Genomic DNA, 23,487 nt, shown 5'->3' on the forward strand with positions numbered 1-23,487 from the left:
GAAATGTCTATCAGCTCAGGTTTTTCCTGGCTGCTGAGATCCTCATCATTTAGCTTTATTTTCTTTCTGGGACGGATGCTCATATACAGTCATGTAAGGGGAGAGTGAAGCTCTGCTTACTGCCCATCCCCCTCCTTCATCCCGGCTGCTACATCCACTGCTGCAGAGAGGACCCATGATGGTGTCGCCCTCCCTCTCTGCCCCCACCACCTCCACCAATCCCATCCCAGCTTCACCTCAGCCAAACAGAGCGCAGGTGTTGCCTGCTGCATCCCTTGCCTTTACCTACTGGGAAACATGCACAAGTGTTTACATCGTTCTGGAAAAGACGATTCAGTCGACACAGAGCCTGCGCGTGCCTGCCTTTTGTTTTACAAACTGGGTTATGTAATTGACAGTTACAAGGCCTACATCACGAAATAATGTAGAACAAGCAGGAATGTTTGGCATGTGAAGCTGTATTGTGTAATGTTGTGGGAGTGCAGATGATAGAATTTCTATGAAATATTAGTCTTAAATCAAAAAATGTTGCCATATTAGAGAAAGATCCTATAAGCGTGACGGCCAGTGATGCATGCTGTAAAAATGCAGGTCTGGACTCACACTAATAATAATTGTCACCTCAACCACATTATAGCACTAGGCCGACTCACCTCTTTAAACAATCTGCTCTAACTCCCCAGCAGGGCTGGCTTGTAATCCCGTATTATCGGTGGACTCTCATCATGGCAATATGATCCTAATGATTTACACAAATCCATTGTTAAAATCAGAGATTCCAACAAAATGAGTCGATAAAGTTTTCGGTTGAGACGTGAGGATTTTTTCTAATAACAACAGAATACAGTTCCTTGCAATGAACATAAGGTTGATCACTGTACAGTATATGTGAATATGTCTTAATTCTAAATAATGTACCAAATATCATATAATATTATATATATATATATATATATAGTAACCCTAGCTTCAAAGTGAATTTACATTTGTTTGTTTTTTTGTAACCATTGGTGGTTCAGGCCCAACTCTTGCTCCATGTGGGAGGCCTGATTCTCGGCCAAAGCACAAATCTTTTCCACTTCTATCATATCCCAGCAGAAAAATACTGTGTCTCTGTAAGACTGAGGAAGTGGATGTGTGTGTGTGTGTGTGTGTGTGTGTGTGTGTGTGTGTGTGTGTGTGTGTGTGTGTGTGTGTGTGTGTGTGTGTGTGTGTGTGTGTGATGGGGTGGGGTGGGGAGCCCAAGAATTTGAGAGCAGGACATATGACTTGTGATTCATCCCTGATCCTGATATGATTTAAGAAATTTAGAGATTCAGCAATCTTACTGCCAGAGAGCAGTTGCAGACATTGTTGCAGAGCGTGACTGGATTTCTGTAGTGAAATGTGAAACCAATTCAATAAGATGAACAACAGATATCTAGTGAAACAAATCCTGCATCAAGGGCAGGGCTCCTTAAAAATGAAGAGAATGTGCAGCTAAGAAAAATGACATGATGTAGAGCTATTAGATACCTTCACGCCTTCGGTTAATTGGTCTCTATGAGTCTTTATCTCACTATGCAGGCCTGTCTGACTTATCATGACCACCAACACTTGCACCCAGTTGACCCTGCAGAGGAGAATGGAGCTGCGCCTGCACGTTCAGGCCTGCATCAGCACCACACACACAGAAACCATGGAGCATCAGCCGAAATAAAGGAGTCTAACCAAATCAGTACTGGACAGCCGAGTCTATAGAGTCCTAATGATGCAGGATTACGTAAAGGGCATGATGATGATGATGATGATGGTGAAACGGCACACACTGATCGTTACTGGACGGTAGATTATGTAGCCTACAGATAATGCGGATTTTCCTGCGTAGCGGCGTTTTAAAGTCAACTTTCTCGTCTTGGATACAATCCGCCATTAACATGCAGCGGAGCTGACAGCAGCTGGATTGAGCTCTGAAAACGCTCCGGTTCAGAAAGGGTGTTTTACGCAATCTCTTATGCTCCATCAGAGGGGTGAGGCACTGCTGAGACCAGGGAATCCCGCGGATGGAGAGTGTTAACCTTTACTCACTTCATAACCAATATCGTTACATTAGATTATTAGCTATAATTGGCTAGCCGAGGCGTGAGAAGCAAGTGTCTGCAATAGCCTATACAATATCCTGGCATGTTGCAGCTCCACTGCAGCGCTGATTCTTCCTGAAATAAGCGCCGATTGAGGCTAAAAGGGCGTATGTGGGCTTAATTTTTTCCTCCAGCCTAACTGCATCCTTCTGGAGAACAGTGCCTACGTTCATCAGTGGCCTAATCACCGCGAGTTCAAATCGGTGTCCACGTCTCCGCGGCATGAAATACAATTGCGCATCGCACCCGCAGTACCCTAGTGAGACAAACCAGCCTCTGCGGGCTCTCTACAGCTCCCTCACCACACTGCCGTGGTTTACAATGAGATACAATGGAACACCAAGAGCATCACCTTCACCATCATCATCACCACCCAGATGCACTGGATGCCATCCGCACCTTGCAAAAACACACAAACACAACCGCTTTTGTGAGCACACCGCAGCGCTGCATCGGACCTAATTTACAGCAAAAAAAAAAAAAGAAATAAGCTTACTTTCGCCGACCACCGCCTTTAATCCGATAGGTGCCATGATGCTGCCGAGTGTTGGACTGAGTGTTCACTCTCCGCTTCCTTCCTCTCTCCCTCTCTCTCCCTCCTCTCTGTGCTCCCTTCTCATCGCTGCGGAGGAGCCTCCATTTGGAAACGTCACTGCGTATCCTTCCGCATCATACCCCCCATTGGTGGTGCTGGATCATTGGCTACGACGACTGCGACTTATTAGCTTAAACTTCTTACTACAGTCGTGTTATTGCTCTTTTGTCCCTGGTAAAGCCTCTTCATATCATTCTATTTTATTGTATAGCCTTCTATCCAGGAGCATGCCATTCATTGTCTACTACATGTAAATATATGTTGGCCTATAATAAACGGCAGATTTAAATACCACATAACCATACGTCATATGTTGGCCTAAAGTTCTGTTATTTTAACTTAAAATAGATATTGTTTTAATGGGAAGATATTGCCGGTCTGCAATTAATTATTCTCTCCATTGTTGATTAATGTGGTGTCTACAAACTGCTTATTTTGCCTGAAAACCCAAGGTAAAAATATATTAGTTTAGTTTACGGGGATATTAGGAGAAAAGCCGCACATTTCTTGAAAGTTGACATTAATATAAAATGTTGCTTGATATATGGAACTCTTGAAAATAAACTCCTGACAGTTATAACTGCAATTGTTGCGGATTCATTTTATGTTAATCAACGAATCTATTCACAAACTGTTCCAGCACTAGTGGCGATTATTGCGGTTACTGTGTATAGTGTACGAAGTAGCCTATATCAGTGAGAGTCCGTGAGAATATGTATACAAAATTTTTTTTTTTTAAAAGATTGAATTATTTCACAACTATCTGCTTTGTGAACATTGTTTATTATATATTTTTTAAATGTAGTGACTTAGGCTTTGATTTACAGGTTGGCCGCTGTGAAGTAAGGTTTTCTGCAGTGACAGGTCTAGAGCCCCTCTCAGTATTAAAGAGCCGAGAAACAGAGTGTCCACAAGAGCGCAGCATCCATCTTTCTGCGGGAAAACGCAAAGACTGGGCATCATGGAAAATGGGTTTTCTCTTCGTGCAAAACCTCGAACAGTAGGCCTTTTGGGCGTTAAGAGCAGTAGTATTGAAATTAATAAATACAAAATATAAAACTATTTTAAAAATAAGCCACATAGCAATTAGAGGTGATCTTGTAATATAGTACCCTAGGTTATTCTACATGGATGTTTGTATTTTAAATGCCATAGTCGTAAATTAGGCTATTAGTTGAACGCTAAATAAAGTCGGACTGCACCGAACCATAACACTTAGGTTCACAGTAAATATCAAATATGGTGTGAGACACCATATTAAGCTCCAGGCTCTGGCCACACCCTTGGCAGGGCCGCCTGAACACGTTGAACCAGTGATGACTCCCAGAGGGTGTGTCCTGCCACTGTGAGCCAGACTAGTGTTCACCTCCGCCCGCTTCTCAGCGGAGGGGAGTCGTTGCCTCGCCGCAGTCCGCCTCCACACGCAGGGGAAAGCGGGATAGAAGACACGCAGCAGCGCCGGAGCCGTGCGCCTCTCAGGGGGGAAAAAGTGATTTACCAAGGGATCTGATCGGACATTTGAGACTACTGGAAATACTACTGAAACCCATTTTGTCTTTGGGTACAACCTGTAACTAGCTCGGACACTTGACAGATCTGTGGGGCTCTCCTGTAACCATGGGGGACGTGGTTTCCTCTCACCTGGATGAGAGCAGACAGGAGATGATAACAGGTAAGAGAGGAGTGACCGAGCTGCAGCTAAAGGACGGATATGTAGAGTTTCCTATACCCTGAACTTGCTTAAAAGTTATTTTACTCGTATCCAAAACATACATCATATATATCCAAGACATTTTCAAAAACAACGTAATTCTTTTATATTTCCTCCAGTAGGGGTACCCTATCTAAAAACTAAAATCATTATATAAAAAAAATGTCTTAAATTAAAATGTCCGAACAAGGGGCCTTAGAAGTCAAACAACATTTTTAAACGGTGTCAATTTCAACATAAACATGTTATCTGATTTTCTTTTTCACAGAAAACGCATGCTTGTGTGTTGGAGAAACTCTACTATAGATAAAAACACCCTGACCTGTCATACTGACCTGCAGAGAGAAAAAAACATTCCTGCATGATTTGTCAAAAAAAATAATCAGACTTCCATTTCTTGAATTATTAACATTAACTTGAACTCTGATCCTCTAAGCTTTCACCGTTTCATTCTAGGACAAAGCTTCTCATTCACATCAGTGTATTGTTGCTCTGCTCTACTGGAACAGTTCCCCTGAATCCCATCTCTGCTGCAGGCCTGTTTCTCAGAGATAATAAGTAGGTTCCCCAAAAGGGGAGCATGTTTGTATAAGTTTGGGACTGGTTGCTATTTAAGTCTCAGATTGCTCCAGCCTCCAACTGTGAACTGTGCAGGTCTGTGTCATTACCTCAACAACACATGCATGCAGAGGGAAGCAGAGGAACAGTGCACAAGCTGAAACACTTCAATTCATCTGTAGATGCTTTCTTGAAATTAGAAGACGGTCATTGGTAGAAGTCATTTGGCAAATGCGTCCGAGGTCCAAAACATCTCAGGAAAACGGGAGAAGCCTTGTTATAATTTTGTAGTTGCTGTTTAGCTCCTCCAGACTTGTGCTTGCTTTGCAGAAACTGCTGTTTTAGAATCACTTAAGGCTCTTTTCGGGGGTTATTGTGTTTGTGTGCGTATGCTGGCAGGCACACTTGCGCGAGGAAACCACTTCTGGAAACCAAAGATTAAGTTCTTGAGGTCCAGACACTCAAGTTTGTTTGTTGTTGCAGTTTCTTGCGAACCCGACAGAGAAATACGCTCAGAACTAGTTTAAAATAGGAAGAATGCTATTGTTAGAAGCTGGCTCTCGTGGCGGTGGTTTCTCGGTCAACATCTGTTTATTACGGAGTATCTAAAAGAGATTGTGAGACAGAGTGTGGTTTTGCTGAAACAATTAAAAAAATGCAACAACACACTTCATAATCGTTAGCGCCACAAACGACAAATGTGAATATTTACAGGCTGCTTTTTTCCATTTTAAACCATTATATATAGAAAATCTTTGACTTTTGGACTGTTGATCAGACAAAACTAGCTATTTGAAGACGTCACCTTGGGCTGAGGGAAATATTTGAGATAGCCATTTTTCACAAAATGTGAAAATTAGGTAAATGAATTATTAAAGCTATAGTGTGTAGTTTCTGCTTCCACCATGAGGAATTCTAAGTAATGACAACAAAACTGTCGGCGCAGCCACATGATACAAGCCTTCCGTGATCGCGCAACACCCCCAACCCTCCTCTACGCAGTTGCTAGTAGTCAAGGAGGACACGGAGGATTAAAAAGATATGATGGACTCTTCATTATCTTCACTCGATTTTCTGCGCGCGAAAGTCGCCGGACGACACCAGTTTCTGAACGTAGCCATACTGAGAAATCCAGAGAGAGTTGTGTGGCGCTGATAGTCTAAATTAGCTTTCTATCAGCTCATTTGGCAATGGCTTGAATGTAATGGACGTTCATTATTTAAAAAGAGTTACGCACTAAAGCTTTAATGAAATAATTAATTCATAGATATAGAATGCCCATGTTTTTGCAGCCCTATAATGCAATGCCCTTATATCTGGCGTCATCCTCACTTAGGCCTGTAACAATTATTACATAATTGTCTAATTGTCAATATTGTTACGTAATCACGGTTTCTTTGTTTAACTGCAATTAAAAGGTCCTATGGTATGACTGTTGATGGTAATTGTTGATTTTGTTTGGATATGCCAAATTGTAATTATATAAGTGATTATTGATCAGACTAAAAACAAAATTTAAAACTAAAGAGGCGTTCTTTTATTATTTACTTTATAGGCTTTGTCCAGTGTTATTACATTATTTGGCTCACATAACCGTGATATACCTAAAAGATGTATCCTGGAAACCATTTTTTTTTTTCATTTTTGCTTTTTCCAATGTTTTAAATTGTTAAATTTTTCTTCTACACATTTTCAGCGCTTATTTCTACGTGCCATGTTTTCTGATATAAAACAAAAATTGAAAAGGGGTCAATTTGACCCAAAGTCACCACAAGGGTTAAAACTCTAATTTGTTAAATAAAAGTAATAAATATATATATTTTTTTATTTGACTAAAATAGACAATTATATTGCTAATTGGAATTATTTCTGATTTCTAATTGTACTGCAACATTTGGAATGGTTACAGCTCTATCCTCACTATATCCTCAGAATGAGCTGAAAAGAACTGTAAACCAAGATTAAAAAGGTGTTGAGCATGAAAGTTTACTTTTGACCCTGGGAACACTGGGAACACAAAAGGTCCACTTAATAGCTTATCGCTCAAACTGCCTCTCAAATTTTTCCATCAGTGAATGAAGTTGGCTCAGGTGACAAAAATTGGTCTATTTGGAAAATCTATTCATGATTCAACATGCGAACTGTATACAGAGCCACCGTCATTTCAAGTTTTCAGCAACAGATTACCCAAAATAGTGCAATGTTCTCTGCTTATAAGTCTGGCTGAGAAAAAAAGACACATGTGAAGAGATGAGTCAGAAGAGGAGGGGGAGGAGAACATAATGAGTGAAGCTGCAGAAGTAAAGCAGGTAGAAACATGTCACAAGATTAATAAGATGAAACTGTTGTTTGGCTAACACACACCCTCTTTCTGTTATCTCTACCCATCTACCTGTATAGTATATCTTTTTATCTCTTCTTTGCATGTATGATTTAACATATCAACAGCATACCAAATGGCATGCCCTTTAAAGAGTACTTTGACCTGTACCATTGAAAAAGCTCAAATTTGTCCAGTTCTGTCTTTGGTGCGAGCGTGTGGGAGAGAGGGAGTGAGTGAAGACTACTCAGCATTTCTGCATTGGGAGTCTTGTTGGGAGTGTGTACCTCCCAACAAGGTGATTTCCTCATCCGCGCTGCCCAAACACATTCTCAAATGATCTCTCCTCCCTCATGCGCCAACACAACACAGACACAATGTGCACTTTATAGACAAGGTTGTGTGCTTGTTTGTCTACAGGCTAAGTAAACTCACCCATAATGAAGATCTTGATGTTTTTCAAGAACGAGACTGTGACTTTTAAATAAAAGTAAAGGCAAGGAGTGAATGACGCTGACATGAGCCAGCAGCTTATGTCAACATCTCATACTTCCTTCAAGCATTTTACTTTGACCTGACCCTTTAGAGCTGTTTGGCTAAAATCTTACTTTGTCAAACACTCATCACAGCTGCTTCAATACAAACTGATGTCAGTTTTTCTGTCAGATGTGAAGCAGTTTGTGCAGTTGGACAACAGCGGTATACAGTATTCAAGTGAAACTGTCATACCGCCAAAAAGAGTCCAGCCCCTCTTCTGGAGTTTGGTTCCAGACCCACTGCTATGCGTAAAGGTGAGCCCAACTATGTCTAGTTGGAACCGATCCACCTCCCGTACCTCTGCCAGGGGTCAGCACGCCTAGGTCCTCGCCTCTGCCTGCCACCCAGCTGACTTCAACATTCAAGTGGACAATGATGGGGAAACCTTGGCCTGCCCGCTCTGAACCCTAGTGGGGCTTTGTTATTGGACTTTTATGCTAGTCATGGATTGGCCACGACAAACACCATGTTCGAGCATAGGATGATTTACTGATACTACGTACCAGAATATCTTAAGCTGCTTACACACCAACCAGACGGCCAACCATCGGCAGAAAAGTCAGTTGGGCTGATCAGTCTCCCCGAGTTGGTCAAAAAAGTGCCTCACAACACACCAAAGAGACGGGACGTAATACGTCTCCATAACAGCAGGCGGCGCTAATCTGTATTGTTGCCCAAAAAATGAAAACCGGCAGCTGATTGGATGAACGCATCACGTGGGTCTGGTTTCTCCGGAAATTCAAAGACAGACTGTCATGGCGGCTTGTTCAGAATACAATCTCATATTGTACTAAATAGTTCACCGAAATGTGTTTGTGAAAACATTTTAAGCGAGAAATAGGCCATGCAGTTGCTGAATCTGTCTTCATTGCAGATCGATTTTGAGAGACTCTAGTCACGCTCATTCTGCTCCCTGTTTCCGGGTTAGCACTCTACCAATCAGATGGGTCATTTCACTCCGACTGCCGGCAGTGCCCGCCCCGCCGATTATACATGTCAAATCGACCAAAATGAAGGACGATGGCTCAGAACACACCGAACAGACTTGAGTCACTGACCTCGCCAGACTGTACAGTCGGCCGATTATCGGCTCTGTGTGTCCAGGCCTTTAGGCCAAAGATTGATGATCGACGTTGTCCACGTGGGTCAAGAAAGGAGCAGATCTGTCCACTGATCACCACCTGGTGGAGAGTTGGATCAGATGGGCAAGAAAACTGTCGGAAAGACCTGGTAAACTCAAACGTGTAGTGAGAATGAACTGGGAACGTCTGGCTGAGGCCCCTGTCCGTGAGGTTTTCAAATCCCAACTCCGAAAGAATTTCTTATGCTTGTCGTGGCAGCAACCTGAGAAGGAGGCCATCAAGCTGAAGGAGGAGGCTTTTTGGGATTGGTTGGCTCAGGGGTCTCCTGAGACTCCGGGAGGCTAGAAGGGCTATGGCTTCTGTGGTCGCTGTAGCAAAACACCTGGGTGTGGAAGGAGTTCTCAACAAGGATTGGAGGGGTCATGGGAGTTTGTTCATCCAGTCTACATGTCTTTTGTAGACTTGGGAGAAAGCTTACGACCATCTCCCGTAGGGAGTCTTGTGGGAGATAACGGGGCCGTTGCTACAAGCTATTCGGCCGTAACCTCCGTATTGTCGGCAGGACATCAAACATGTTCTCACTCCTAATTTCCAAAGGTTGCGGAACGGCTCCGTCGATACCCACCAGATCCGGAATTGTTGTGGAACGGCTGCAGCCATGACTGACAGCTGAAGTCACAAGGACCCACGAGATCGCGCAAATTCACGTAGAATAACCAGAAAACCAACAACAGTTAGTTTCCATCCAGCGGAGTAGAGGGGAAACAACTCTGTCCTGTGTTTTCAACGTGTAGTGCAGGGAAATATGATCCGCCGTGAGCATGGTGTATTTTATTTAGAAAATTAACCGGATGTTTATTTTTTTTTCTGTGCTCGACTTCCTGTCCCACACTATATGAATTGCTGCTGAGCTCTCAGGCGTCCGGCAAAAATAGAAGCTCTGCTTATCTGCCCCGGAGGGCTGCGGATCGCCGGAGCTGGGACGCAGACGGAACGCAGCCGTTCCCGCAGTCAGTGGAAATACACACACTGACTTTAATGGAAACCTAATGACTCCGCAACCGGTGGAAATTAGGAGTCAGTTGGTGTTGGCTAGGCTCTGCCTAGGTTGCAAAATGTAGATAAATATTTTTTTTTTATTGTCCTTTTTACTGGGCATCAACCTCGTGTTTAACATTCATTGTTTGAATAAAATAGACTTGAGACGTAAATAAACGCTTCAGGTCCTGTTTACACCCATGAGACGGGGCTAAGACGCAAGCCTCCAACAAGCCGGTGCAGACAACTGCATAGATTGAAATGAGAGCCAATCTGTTGCATGATACATGTGAGTAAAAATCCATCTAAAAATGCTTGTGGTCGAGACATCAGGTTATCTTTTCCAGATCTCTTAGGCTGTGTTATAGTTAATTCATTCACATAACAAATTAGGGCACCTTCTTATTGATGGGGTGTCTGAAGTCTCAGTTTGACTTGTGGGTGATTTATGATGTGGTCTTTCTTACCAATTCCAATTTTCAAGAGCCTAAAAGGCTTCCCATGTATAATTATCCAGTCTGCTGACTTTGGCACAGCAAGGCAAACAGTGGAAAGTACCGACTCTCTGCACATTTGGAATGGAAGCCCCGTTAGCCAGCACTTATCTTGTGGAAATTCAATTTACACTGGATAGAGAGAGTTTCTATCAAATGTCCACAATTCAAAAAAAGAGTGACAAAATTAAGAGAAAAGTTGGCATTAGATCAATATCTTGTGCAAACAAGATAACTTCAGGGGCTCCGTAGACAAAATATCCGCATCAAACATTTAATGAGTGAACCAGAATGGATGATAAGACATTCCTAAACAGTAGGGCTTTTTATAATACTAATGCAGATACGGCACCTGGTTTTCGGAACCGATACTAAAACAATACTTTTTTTGGAGTTTCATTTACTGCTAGCAATTTTCATTCACCAAAATAAGCCAAACTTCTCAAATGTTAAATGTTGTCTAAACACAAGTAGACGCACGAGAACTTCAAAGAAAAGTTGAAAAGTACCTGCATGGGAGACAGAGGAAGGTTTGGCTAGCTGGCTCAACTGCAACAAAGAAAATGATTGCTCAGCGCTGGCTTCCCCCCCCCTCACTCGCTTTGTATAAAACAGTGGCTGGCGTACTTTCTAGACATAGCTTGAGCTCTCTACAGCAAGGATTAACAAAGCTAAATCATCAAGTATCAACCTATGGAAAAGCGCAGCAGCACAAATATCAGTCCTAATGACCTCAGCATCACAAGAAGTAGAGGAGAGGGACTAGGCAAGGTGTGATCTCTGTTTGGTTGTTTGTTTGGGTGGGAGAGGGTTGTTGTTCTTGTTCAGTTTGGGTTGCTCTGTTCTGTATGTTTACGTATTAAAAGAATCAATAAAAAATTGATCTTAAAAAAAGAAAGTTGAATGCCAGGAAAAAATATATATCAGGAATTATCTGATCAAAGAATAAACAAACTAAATAAAAAATCTGAGTAGATATTCAAAGCCAACTTTCAGTAGGCAACCTGACAGTATAAAATACACAGTTCTACAGAGATATTTTGTTCTGTAACAAAAAAGTATCAAAGATCAATAGCTAGCCCTACTGAAATGTGGATTTAAGAGTCTTTGTTTTAGCTGTCTCCCAATCTTCCTTTACATTTCCTCTAACCTGCCCACCCATCTCATCCTGGTATGACAGTGTTTTAAGAAGTTTGTGTGTCCCTGTCCTCTGTCCCCACTACGTTCTCTCCCAGTCTATCCTGTCCTGTCAGCTCTTTCCTTCCTGCTCTCCCACTACATGCCGGCTCTCTCCTTCCTGTGTTGTCCCTTCCATAAACAGATCATAGTCAACAGTCTGCTGCTGACTGAGCCAAAAATGCTGATCGGCTCGCAAACTGACTTTTTTTTTTCAGCACTGGAATGTGGGAAAAGCTCATGTTCCCGCCAGCAGGTTCTTGGACTCTTTATTGGGATGCGGTGACATGGAGGACAGTCAAGCTCTGGAAAGCATCTATGCAATACAGGAAAACATTGATTTAAATGCATTGCAGCCTGTAGGGAAACTCTACACATTTCACTCTAAACTAGGGCTGCAACTGACAATTATTTTCATTATCACAGAATCACTTAGCCTATAAAACATCTGAAAAAATAGTGGCCACAACTTCCAAGGCGACGTCTTCAAACTACTTGATTTGTCCGACCAAAAGTCCACGACACTCAAAAATTATTCTATTTATGAGTACTTTTGAGGCTCAGGCTAAATTTGGCAGGAAATATGTATAGAATGACAAGTAAGACATCTAGAATATTTTATTTGATTGAATATTTGGTTTTGAATAGGTCTGGAATGACGTTGATGAAGTTGTATTTTACCTATGCAAAAGCCAACCCAAAAGTTTTACTGATGACAGAACTGTAGCGGTTATAAAGTGAACAGTGCTGATAATACATGTTAGGTATCTCTTTGTCGAGTGCTGCACAAGAGTCACTATGTTTTCTCGCCCACTTTAAATTTTACTGTATGGCACTTTCCATAAAGAGCTGATAGTGGCAATGAAGGTTGGATGGCCTTCGCAGGAGAATTGCAAGACTTTGTCAAAGTATTTCTTGTTGAAAATGAATTGATGCGCTTGATCTGTACTCCAGTGACTTGTGATGTTTGAACCTAAATCTAACTTCTTTTCACTTTTTCACATTAGTGTGATAAGTTTGTGTGGTATGGATGTTTCCTGATGCCTGTCTGTGTGTCCTCCCGCAGCTCGAACCAGAGATGTGATGAAGGAGTTCAGTGATGTGTTTGAGCAGCAGTACTCAGTCGCTCTCTTTAACAGCGTTCGCTTTGAGATAGAGGGGGGAGGAGGAACGCAGTCACAGCTGCTTCACAGGAAGGCAAGTGCACTGTAACGGTTATAAAATACAAACTATTGTACGTAAGTATGTGGCTTCCACCTGTTTCTGGATTTTAATTTTTGTCATTTTCAGAACATATAACATTTATTTTGCGATTAGTTTTTAACCCTGGTTGTAATTTGCAAATTGAGTAAATAAGAAATGTGGTTGTAATTATCAAAATTTGCTATTCAGCATTATTATTTAACTAACTTCAATCTCTCCAGCTTCCTTTCTGCCATCTTACAAGATGTACAAGATGAACAGATTCACACCATTGTTTGGAGCTAAACTATTTATGCATAACACAAACTTGCATCCATGTAATAGTTTTTAGGCAAACCGAGCTCGATGTTATACGTGAGACATGAATGAACTCATTCTTGGGGTCTATGTACCAGTACATTACCTAACAAGCGAGGCCTCTGCTTTGCCACTTCTTGAATTCCTCTCATCTTTTTGGTTACTGAATGTACTGAAGGTCCCACTTTTGTTCACATTTTCAATCACTGAAGGGGAAGTGGAGCGCATTTCACACATGAACAGAGATGCCGTTTGGAATGCTATAATGGCAGTTCATCTACTCCCTTCACTATGTGGAGGACAGCTGCTTGTGTGTGCTGATGGCATAAGTGCAAAATTATGTAAATGTGAAATAACGCTTTGAAAACACAAGACATGCGCACACAAGAAACTCTAGGCTCCTTTTTTCTAATCTGCTTATTTATCCAGGTTTACTTTTATGATGTAAAAATAACATATCCTATAATGTGCAATAGTACAAAAACCTGTCTGAAATTTGTATTAGAAATATCCAATTTGCACCATTAACAGTGTAGTTTTACCTCTTGCTTTTTACTTATTTACTGTAGAGGGATGCATTATCAGCACCTAATTTGCATGTTCTCCCTATTTTCAAGTTTTTGGTTTTTTACTGAAAGCACTGAGCTGATCAAACATTTCTGTGATCATTGTGCCGTAACAGCAAAAAACATACTTCTAGGTGCATAAATACAGTCCGTGAAATTATTAAATTAAGTACAGTTTAAACTGATTGCATCCTTACAACAATCTCAATCTTTTAAGTGAAAATAAAAATCGAAACAGTAAAGCTGTATTACTTTACTTATATTAGCCTGTGGTCTAACTCAGAGGTTCCCATCCTTATTGGTCTGAGGTACCTAACCCCCATAGCCCTGTCAGATGAACTTGCGTACCCCTTCATCAATTCACAATGTATGTTCCAAATGTATAACACTATTCATTATTTAAAAGTGGATATTGTTAATTATTTCATACAATTGAACGGTTAATATTAAGGTTGGTTTGGTCAGCAATCCTACTACTACTAGCCTCTAGGCCACTACTACTTGGAGTGAAGCTGAATGCTTCAACCGTCTATCCAATAACGTTACTTTAAGCCATTACTTATATTACTTATATCTATAACTATTTCAACTTTTAGCTATTTTCACAGTTTCTCCATTACTTTTATCTTTTAGATAATCATTTAGACTAGAGATTTTCAACAGGGGGTCCGGGATCCCTAGGGGGTCCTCAGAGTTACTGCGGTGGGGCCACCAAATTATTGTTAATTTCTTGAAAGTTTTTTCAAAAATTAAAATTTCTTAACATGAATCCAACATATTATTAACAAATATAAATCCACCTATTTGTGAAAAAGCCCCACTGATGAAAGGCTTACTGGCCGACAGGTAGTCACTAAGGTAGCCATCCACAGATACAGGTTATCCTAAGGATTCTGACTCTGCCACATGTATGTTTAACATTAAAACATGATTTATAAAAAAAAAAAATATATATATATATATATATTTTATTTTAATAGCTTAGTATTCCATGCACTAAAAAGGTACAGTGCCTTGCGAAAGTATTCGGCCCCCTTGAACGTTTCGACCTTTTGCCACATTTCAGGCCTCAAACATAAAGATATAAAACTGTAATTTTTTGTGAAGAATCAACAACAAGTGGGTCCCAATTAGGAAGTGGAACGAAATTCATTGGCTATTTCAAACTTTTTTAACAAATAAAAAACTGAAAAAGTGGGCGTGCAAAATTATTCAGCCCCTTTACTTTCAGTGCAGCAAACTCTCTCCAGAAGTTCAGTGAGGATCTCTGAATGATCCAATGTTGACCTAAATGACTAATGATGATAAATAGAATCCAGCTGTGTGTAATCAAGTCTCCGTATAAATGCACCTGCTCTGTGATAGTCTCAGAGGTCCGTGTAAAGCGCAGAGAGCATCATGAAGAACAAGGAACACACCAGGCAGGTCCGAGATACTGTTGTGGAGAAGTTTAAAGCCGGATTTGGATACAAAAAGATTTCCCAAGCTTTAAACATCCCAAGGAGCACTGTGCAAGCGATAATATTGAAATGGAAGGAGTATCAGACCACTACAAATCTACGAAGACCCGGCCGTCCCTCTAAACTTTCAGCTCATACAATGAGAAGACTGATCAGAGATGCAGCCAAGAGGCCCATGATCACTCTGGATGAACTGCAGAGATCTACAGCTGAGGTGGGAGACTCTGTCCATAGGACAACAATCAGTCGTATACTGCACAAATTTTTATGGAAGAGTGGCAAGAAGAAAGCCATTTCTTAAAGATATCCATAAAAGTGTCGTTTAAAAGTTTGCCAAAACCCACCTGGGAGACACACCAAACATGTGGAAGAAGGTGCTCTGGTCAGATGAAACCAAAATCGAACTTTTTGGCAACAATGCAAAACGTTATGTTTGGCGTAAAAAGCAACACAGCTCCTCACCCTGAACACACCATCCCCACTGTCAAACATGGTGGTGGCAGCATCATGGTTTGGGCCTGCTTTTCTTCAGCAGGGACAGGGAAGATGGTTAAAATTGATGGGAAGATGGATGGAGCCAAATACAGGACCATTCTGGAAGAAAACCTGATGGAGTCTGCAAGAGACCTGAGACTGGGACGGAGATTTGTCTTCCAACAAGACAATTATCCAAAACATAAAGCAAAATCTACAATGGAATGGTTCACAAATAAACATATCCAGGTGTTAGAATGGCCAAGTCAAAGTCCAGACCTGAATCCAATCGAGAATCTGTGAAAAGAACTGAAAACTGCTGTTCACAAACGCTCTCCATCCAACCTCACTGAGCTCGAGCTGTTTTGCAAGGAGGAATGGGCAAAAATGTCAGTCTCTCGATGTGCAAAACTGATAGAGACATACCCCAAGCGACTTACAGCTGTAATCGCAGCAAAAGGTGGCGCTACAAAGTATTAACTTAAGGGGGCTGAATAATTTTGCACGCCCAATATTTCAGTTTTTTATTTGTTTAAAAGGTTTGAAATATCCAATAAATTTCGTTCCACTTCATGATTGTGTCCCACTTGTTGTTGATTCTTCACAAAAAATTACAGTTTTATATCTTTATGTTTGAGGCCTGAAATGTGGCAAAAGGTCGAAAAGTTCAAGGGGGCCGAATACTTTCGCAAGGCACTGTATGTATAAAGGCATAAGGCCTCCCTACACATTTTTGTAGGCCCAGTTTAAAGGTGCTCTAAGTGATGTGACGCGTTTTTTAGGTTACAATATTGTCACTGTCACATACAGCAAACATCTCCTCACTATCCGCTAGCTGCCTGTCCCTTGAACACACTGTAAAAAAATGCGTTCCAGCCAATAACCGACAAGAAGGAGTTGGCCTGTCTACAGAGACCGTTTTTTTTTTACAGAGTGTTCAGGGGACAGGCAGCTGAGGGATAGTGAGGAGATGTTTGCTGTATGTGACGAAAAATGTCGTCACATCACTTAGGAAACCTTTAATATGCAACTTTGTTTTATACAAAATATGTAGTACGGGGTCACTGCTCCGTCTCTTTCAGTTAAGGGGTCCTTGGCTTAAAAAAATGGAGACCCCTGCTTTAGACTGTTTAGTCCTTACTTTCAACTAGTTATTTCTACCATTTATTCATTACTTTTAGCTAAACTTCTGTGCTCGCTTGTTTTTCACAGTCTTACATAACTGCAACCTGTAGTGTTTAGGTGTTACAGTTGACTTCAGGTTAATATATTCTTCCAATCAAATCATAATTAAAAAAAAATTCTAATTAGTTGAGCTATGCTACGATCTTTCCACGTACCCCCTGGGATATAACTCGCACAACATCGTAAAGGATCATCACTGTCTTCCTGCTCTGACCCCGTCACACATGCACACAAAATCTACAGATCATTTAACGGTTTCCAACAGACAAACTGCTGCAAATCTGTTCTCTAACACAAGAACCTCTTTATGTTTAGCTCTGCCACTTCCGCCTGTCTCCTTCGCTCTTTCCTTCCTCTCTGAGCGGCCGCAGTTACAGTATTATTTGATCTAAGACAGGAAATCTGAAAAAAAAACAAAGTGGGTGGTGTGTATCCTTGCGTAAACACCAAACAAAAATCACCACCCCCGCATATTAGGAAATGCTAACTTAGTTTCAGCTCTCTTACATAGTTCAGGCAGATCTGACAGACATTTTTTTTTAAATTGTTAAGAGTAATGAAATCTCATTTGAATGAAAGATCTCCATTAATACACATTCTACATGCATAATTTTTGTATCACAAGATGCAATGATACATAAAATATCGCAATGCATTATGCTTTAGTGCTAAGCCGTGTCTCTGGGATTTTTCAGGACGCTCTGGCAGGCCGGTCCATCTTTTCAGGGAGCTTGTTTCAGTATCTGGAGGAGAATCGGAAGTGGAGAAATCGCTTTGTGGCTGTGCCAAACAGCTACACCATCAGCCTCTACGAGAGCAAAACAGTAAGCGCACTTCATACTCGACTAAACAGTCGTCCGATTTGGTGATTTGAGTATTTGTGTTACGACAGCTTGGTGTGTTTGCCATTTCTCCAACAGGCTCACGAACGGGGCCTTCACCCAAAAGTAACCATCAACTGCGCTGGGTATAAGGTCCTCACCTCCATGGAGGAATACACCGAGCTAATAAATACCAGCCTGCCAGGTAGGAAAAGGACAGGCAAAGATAGTAACAAATACACACTGTAAATATGACAATATATAACAAAACACGGCTAAAAATAGTTGACATAGTATAGTCTGACTGCACTTGTTTTTCTTTTACATAAGTTGACTTTTTGGCCAGGCATTATCAATATTAATATATATTGTTTTGAAAAACTCATCCATATAAATGATTTCAAGGAAATTGGAATTAAAAATGAACAAAAGGAATACTCTGAATGCTTGCTCTTGGGGGAATTACTGGAATGGTTGGGTCTTTGTAAATTATAGAGTGTGGTCTAGACCTACTCTATCTGGAAAGTGTCTTGAGATAACTCTTGTTAGGAATTGATACTGTAAATAAAATTGAATACTTGTTTTATCCAAGTTTCACCTTATTAAATGCATTACAACGGGACAAGAGTCAAGACTGAAAGTGGGCAAAATCTGCCATTGTTTAATTATTATTATTTTTTTTAAATCAACAGATATTTTACATAACTCCTTTTTACATATTTAGTCCCCAATGCACCTGTTTTTTGATAAGTGTTTTTGCATTTTCCTTGTCTGTCCGTAAAGCGCTTCCTATGTCTTGTAGTTTCTCAATCTCGTTCTGTTATGTGACCTGTTGTAGGTATCAAGGCCAAAGCGGGCAATTCTCCGTTTATCAAGTGTGCGTCCCAGTTCCCTCTCATCCTGTGGCACCCGTACGCCCGCCACCACTACTTCTGTGTGATGACAGAGAAGGAGCAGAACAAGTGGCACGCAGTGCTGCAGGACTGTGTCAGACACCGTAACAATGGTAACAATACACAAACAAACACACAATGACTTCCCTTCTAAGTAGAGCAGTAATACTACTAGAAAGGTGCCTGGCAGTGTTACATTACTGGAATTCTGATTCTTAATTGAAAACTGTGATGAGCATAGGAGATGATAAATTGATAAATTCAGTTGTCCAGAGCTTACATACAGTACATGTAGCCTACATTATTTAAACGGCAGCAGCGCCTCTCTCTGCCTCTCGGCCTTTGTCGGTGGTTCAGAAGAGGGTGTGTGCGTGTGTGTGTCAGTCACAGTGTGAAGCCTGTACATGCCATTTGAGTGAGCTGGATGATCTCTGAATGTGAGATGCTGCAGGAATGATCTTTTTTTTTAATTAGTCTTGGTTACAGTTTGACATGTTGTTGTCGTTGGATCAGAGCACCAAATGTTACAGATTTTACAGCCCAGACAGACAATCTGTATCACTCAAATAGAGGGCAGGGACTTCATTTACACAGCTGAAGGGATAACCAGACTTAGGCTATATTTGAGGCTCTAAGATTTTTTTAGTTTCTCCTCTGATCATATTTAGTGAGAAGCTTTTTTTTTTTTTTTTTAATCAGCCGTTTCTGCTGTTTCCTGTTAATGCAAACTCTACTTTACATTTGTTTCAGAAAAAAAAAATCTTTCAGCATTTTACATAGTATAATCCTTTGTAGTACTGAAATAATTTGTTGATTAATCACACTTATTACAATACTCAAGTCCAAATCCCTTATTTTAGCTTCTACTGTGAAACATTTACATTAGTATTGTTTATCTTAACGTCATGAAAGAATGGCAAAGCAGACTCTCCTTTAACCACTGAGGCATTATAAAACATGTCATCAGTGTAGTGATGTACCGGCCCACCGAATGGCTTCTTCCAGGATTGTGGTGTTTGGCTTTAAATATACAAAAACACCTTTGTGAGACGCAGCAACTCCCCAGAGGGAACTGCGACAAACAAAACTAGAGACCATTCTGCTACGGGATCCCACCATGACACCAAATATTTGGTTGAGGAGGTTTGTTTTATTAGGGTGGAGAGCTACTCTTGATCTGTTATTATTGAAGTTTCTTTTTGTGATGCCATGACTCATGTGTCATTGTTTTAAGACAGACAGCAGAGACATGCCTGAGGATGTGCAAACATAATGTCATCCATTTTTTGGTCACGTTGTCGTCATACCGTATCTCTCGGCTGGGCACAACAACTTTGCATTTTGTAAAATAATTTAAAGTGATATGATTGGCCTGCTTCTAGGGCTGTGCAATTAATTGAATTTCGATTTCAATTATGGCTCCAACGATCACCAAAATAGTATAATCGAGAAAAAACGATTATTTTGCCATGTTCTGAATGACATGCACATGCCCACATCCGCACGCGCACATCCGCACGCGCACATCCGCCCCTCCCGAAGCCAGTCAGGGAGGCAAGTCGTGTGCATATCATCCAGCTAACGTTAGCTAACCCTGCGGTCCCTCTGCCTTTGCCCCCTCGCTGTAGTAGACGGTGTATTCCCCCGACACGCTGTATTCACTTACTGTTTAAAACTATGTCCAGCTTAGTGGGGGTGCATAGGCATACTGCTCAAAACCAACATGAAAAAACATAGTAATGTTCCCTCAGCATTTAGTTTTGTTGTTAAACTGTATGTAAATGAGCAGGGACGTTAAATCACCTGTTTCACATAACGTTACTCTAAGGTACCGTCTATGTGCTGGATTTTTCCTAAGGTTAGCTAGCAAATAAGCCCACCGACGGCGACATTATTGTTGATATTTTGGCACAATGTTTCGTAATGCCAGTAGTAGTGGTCATAGTGAGTGAACATGTGATGTGAGATGCACACTGTGTTATGTCTGTGGAACTGTTCATTAGCTGTGTAACGTTATGTGTGATATCTGTAAAGCTGAACCGACTCACAGTAGTAAAACAGATTTTATTCTGATCCAAAGACTCTTTCTGTGAGATAAAAGGACATAACAGATTATACCCTGGACACTATCCATTATATCCAAATGTTAATGAGTAATCGTGTTAAATAATCGGGATTTCAATATTGACCAAAATAATCGTGATTATTATTTTTTCCATAATCGAGCAGCCCTACCTGCTTCCAAACCTTGTGTGTCACATGGCATGTTGGAATTGGCAGGCGTATTTAAATTTACCAGTACAATGTAGTCCATTATCTGCCTTCATATGAGGAGAGTCAAGTTTCAATTGTTTTGGTGGTTTTGTGCGTGATTGCATGCATGCATGTCCTCATTCATTGTGCTAGTCTTAGAGTTAAGACAGAAAGAATCAGAATGAGCAAGAACCGTGGGAAAGTTGAGATAAAAATACAAAACTACAGAGATTCAACACTAAACAAACAACTGCTGCAGTGAACAGGATCGGGCTTGTTTGGATCCTGCTCGCTGCAAAGGCAGGTGTTGTTGACAGAGACTGCAGACCAAACATAGATTATTCATAAAGGTCCTCATACAAATTATGAACTTATGATCATATCTATAAAGTATTTATTTACAAAAAGGCCTACAGGTAAAGCTAAAACATTACTGGCTATATTCATTTTCCAGTTTTTCCCGATTACAGGGATCTAAATTTGAATCGAAGATACATATATACATTACATATTATTATTAGGGCTGAACGAATAATCGCATTTGCAATAATATTGCGATATGTGTGTACAGTAACTGTTCGTACACACCCCCGCCGACTTGAGCTGCAAAGAAGCTCTGGCCGCCCTGTCAAGGACGCTTGTCAAAAAGTACGGGGAAGCTTATTCATACTTTGCAGTGACGTCATTACCATGGATACCTGGCGAGCAAGAAACGCCGATAGAATGGCGCTGAGCAGTGGCCAGTCACGGGAATTGCAGTCTTGCAGATTTCCAATACTACAATAAATCAACTATTCAGACCATATGTCACTCGGAACTTGTGATCCATACACAGCACCCGCTGATGTTTTCATTGCTTTGAAGCTGGCAAAGTCTCTACCAGACTTGGAGTTTGGAGATATTTACATCTATCTTATAGAGAATCCGTCACTTTACACCGCACAAAAAATAAAAGCCTACAAAAGTACAGATAGCTATCTTTTTAAGAGTGGATGGGTTAACAACGCTGTCGTATGAGAGGTGAAAAACAGGAATATCTTCATAATCAAAGCAAAGATCAGTGTTACTAGTTAGTTAGTTAGCTAGCTACCCGCTAACGTTTGCTAATCTGTTCCGTCGAGTGATGAAGTCTTCATCTGAATACGTACACCCTGCCTGCCGGCGAATGACAGCTTGATAAGTAGTTTCTTTTTTTTAAACCTTCTGCCAACACTAGGCTATGTATCATGTAGGGTGACCAGACGTCCCGGTTTGACCGGGACAGTCCCGAGTCCCGACAAAAGCTGTGTCGGGACGCTAAAATATCCCGGTTTACACCAACCACTGTGAAATTGTCCCGGGTGCGATTACATAACCGACGTGGTCTTATTATGGCCCGATCATTAACTAAACCCATGTAGAAAGATGATTTTAACAATGTGTGTGTGTGTGTGTGTGTGTGTGTGTGTGTGTGTGTGTCAGTCAGTCAGTCAGTCAATCGTAGGTCTGCATCTGCATAATCTGTGCCGCCAGCGTTACGATGTATATTTGTAAACATTGTTGCAATGCCTCTTCTTATCAGTCTCGTTTTAACCGGTCTTTTGCTGACACCTGTGTTACATTTCACAGTAGGCTTTCAGCCAACACATTGATTCTTGAGCAAATTCACTCAATTCACACAACAAATATACGTTATAGAATGATGTTCTTGCCCGCCAGCCAGTAGTTGTGACGTCACGTGCAAAGTATGAATTGACGCTTTGGCCGCTCTGACGTAGCAGCATTCTTCGATCATGTTCAACACACGATTGAAGAAAAAGCATAAGCAGCCACTGCACGGCCAGTACACTGACACTAGAAACCTTTTATAAATTGCATATATAATGACAGAATTTGTATCGTTTGTTGGTCGCGGCTGTGTCTGTTAGCAGTTAGCTCGCTCGTTAGCCGCTGAACCGCAGCAGAATGCAGGCAGAGCGAGCAGCCGCCAGCTGTTGATCCGTGCAGGACTTCACCGTGAGCGGACTGTTTAGAGACCATGTGACCGGCAGGTAACGTTAACTGGTCCCTATATGCAAACAACGTCATATCATAAATGATAGTGGAACCCAGCAACGGCCATTATGAGATTTTCCTCCATTTTCATGGAACTAATGTCTTGGTAGGAACAAAAGTTTACATCGTATGTTTCTCTGGGATCAACCAGCGCAAAGGACATCTATATTCCGATTGGTTGCTGCCGTTTGCCGCTGCTTGCCGCTGAACCGCGTCATAGCTCATTACCATAAAGTTGACCAAAGTTCAACTTTCTGATTGACGCTCTGGACGCTCAAAACGCCCAAACCGCGACACCGACAGATTTGCCGCTCCTTGCAGCTGAGAGAAGCTTCCATTGAAAATGAATGACTTCCGGTATCTTTAGAAGCTCAAGTCGGCGGCGGTGTGTACGTACAGTTAAAATGCAATTTCCTAAAAAAAAAGGCAGATTTGGGGATAGATTTGATGGGATTTTTTTTTTACTTATTTAACTGTAGTAAAGTTCAAAGACAGTGTTTAAAAGGTGCAATCCACATGTTTACATATGTTTATTACAGTAAATAATAATCTCAATACTACTAAGTGTGGTAAAGCCACATATTTGTTTTTATATTTCTGCAATCTGCACTTTAGTTTGTATGATTTGTTTCTGACTTTCATATGAATGTTTCCACCAGGCTTGGTCAGT

General features: G+C 41.1%; 2 protein-coding genes across 4 annotated transcripts in view; one reads left to right on the forward strand and one right to left on the reverse strand.

Annotated features, from left to right (window-relative positions):
* stxbp1a (syntaxin binding protein 1a) overlaps window positions 1-23,487 on the reverse strand; it is an 84,501-nt gene that overhangs the window by 40,644 nt on the left and 20,370 nt on the right. For 2 of the 3 annotated variants that reach the window (XM_039780585.1, XM_039780584.1), the window contains exon 1: window positions 2,617-2,771. The exons of the other annotated variant lie outside the window; for it this stretch is intronic. In XM_039780585.1, the coding sequence (XP_039636519.1) occupies window positions 2,617-2,653 (37 nt within the window). In that variant the 5' untranslated portion in view covers window positions 2,654-2,771. Of the gene's footprint in view, window positions 1-2,616; window positions 2,772-23,487 lie in introns of those variants that run through there. 3 annotated transcript variants of the gene reach the window in all.
* The window catches only part of niban2a (niban apoptosis regulator 2a), a 53,437-nt gene continuing 34,009 nt past the window's right edge, over window positions 4,060-23,487 (forward strand). The window contains exons 1-5 of the mRNA XM_039780582.1: window positions 4,060-4,387; window positions 12,698-12,828; window positions 17,512-17,640; window positions 17,737-17,842; window positions 18,476-18,643. Of these exons, the coding sequence (XP_039636516.1) occupies window positions 4,333-4,387; window positions 12,698-12,828; window positions 17,512-17,640; window positions 17,737-17,842; window positions 18,476-18,643 (589 nt within the window). The 5' untranslated portion in view covers window positions 4,060-4,332. The remainder of the gene's footprint in view (window positions 4,388-12,697; window positions 12,829-17,511; window positions 17,641-17,736; window positions 17,843-18,475; window positions 18,644-23,487) is intronic.

This window comes from Perca fluviatilis, chromosome 17 (assembly GCF_010015445.1).
Source record: "Perca fluviatilis chromosome 17, GENO_Pfluv_1.0, whole genome shotgun sequence".
Classification (NCBI taxonomy): Eukaryota; Metazoa; Chordata; class Actinopteri; order Perciformes; family Percidae; genus Perca; species Perca fluviatilis.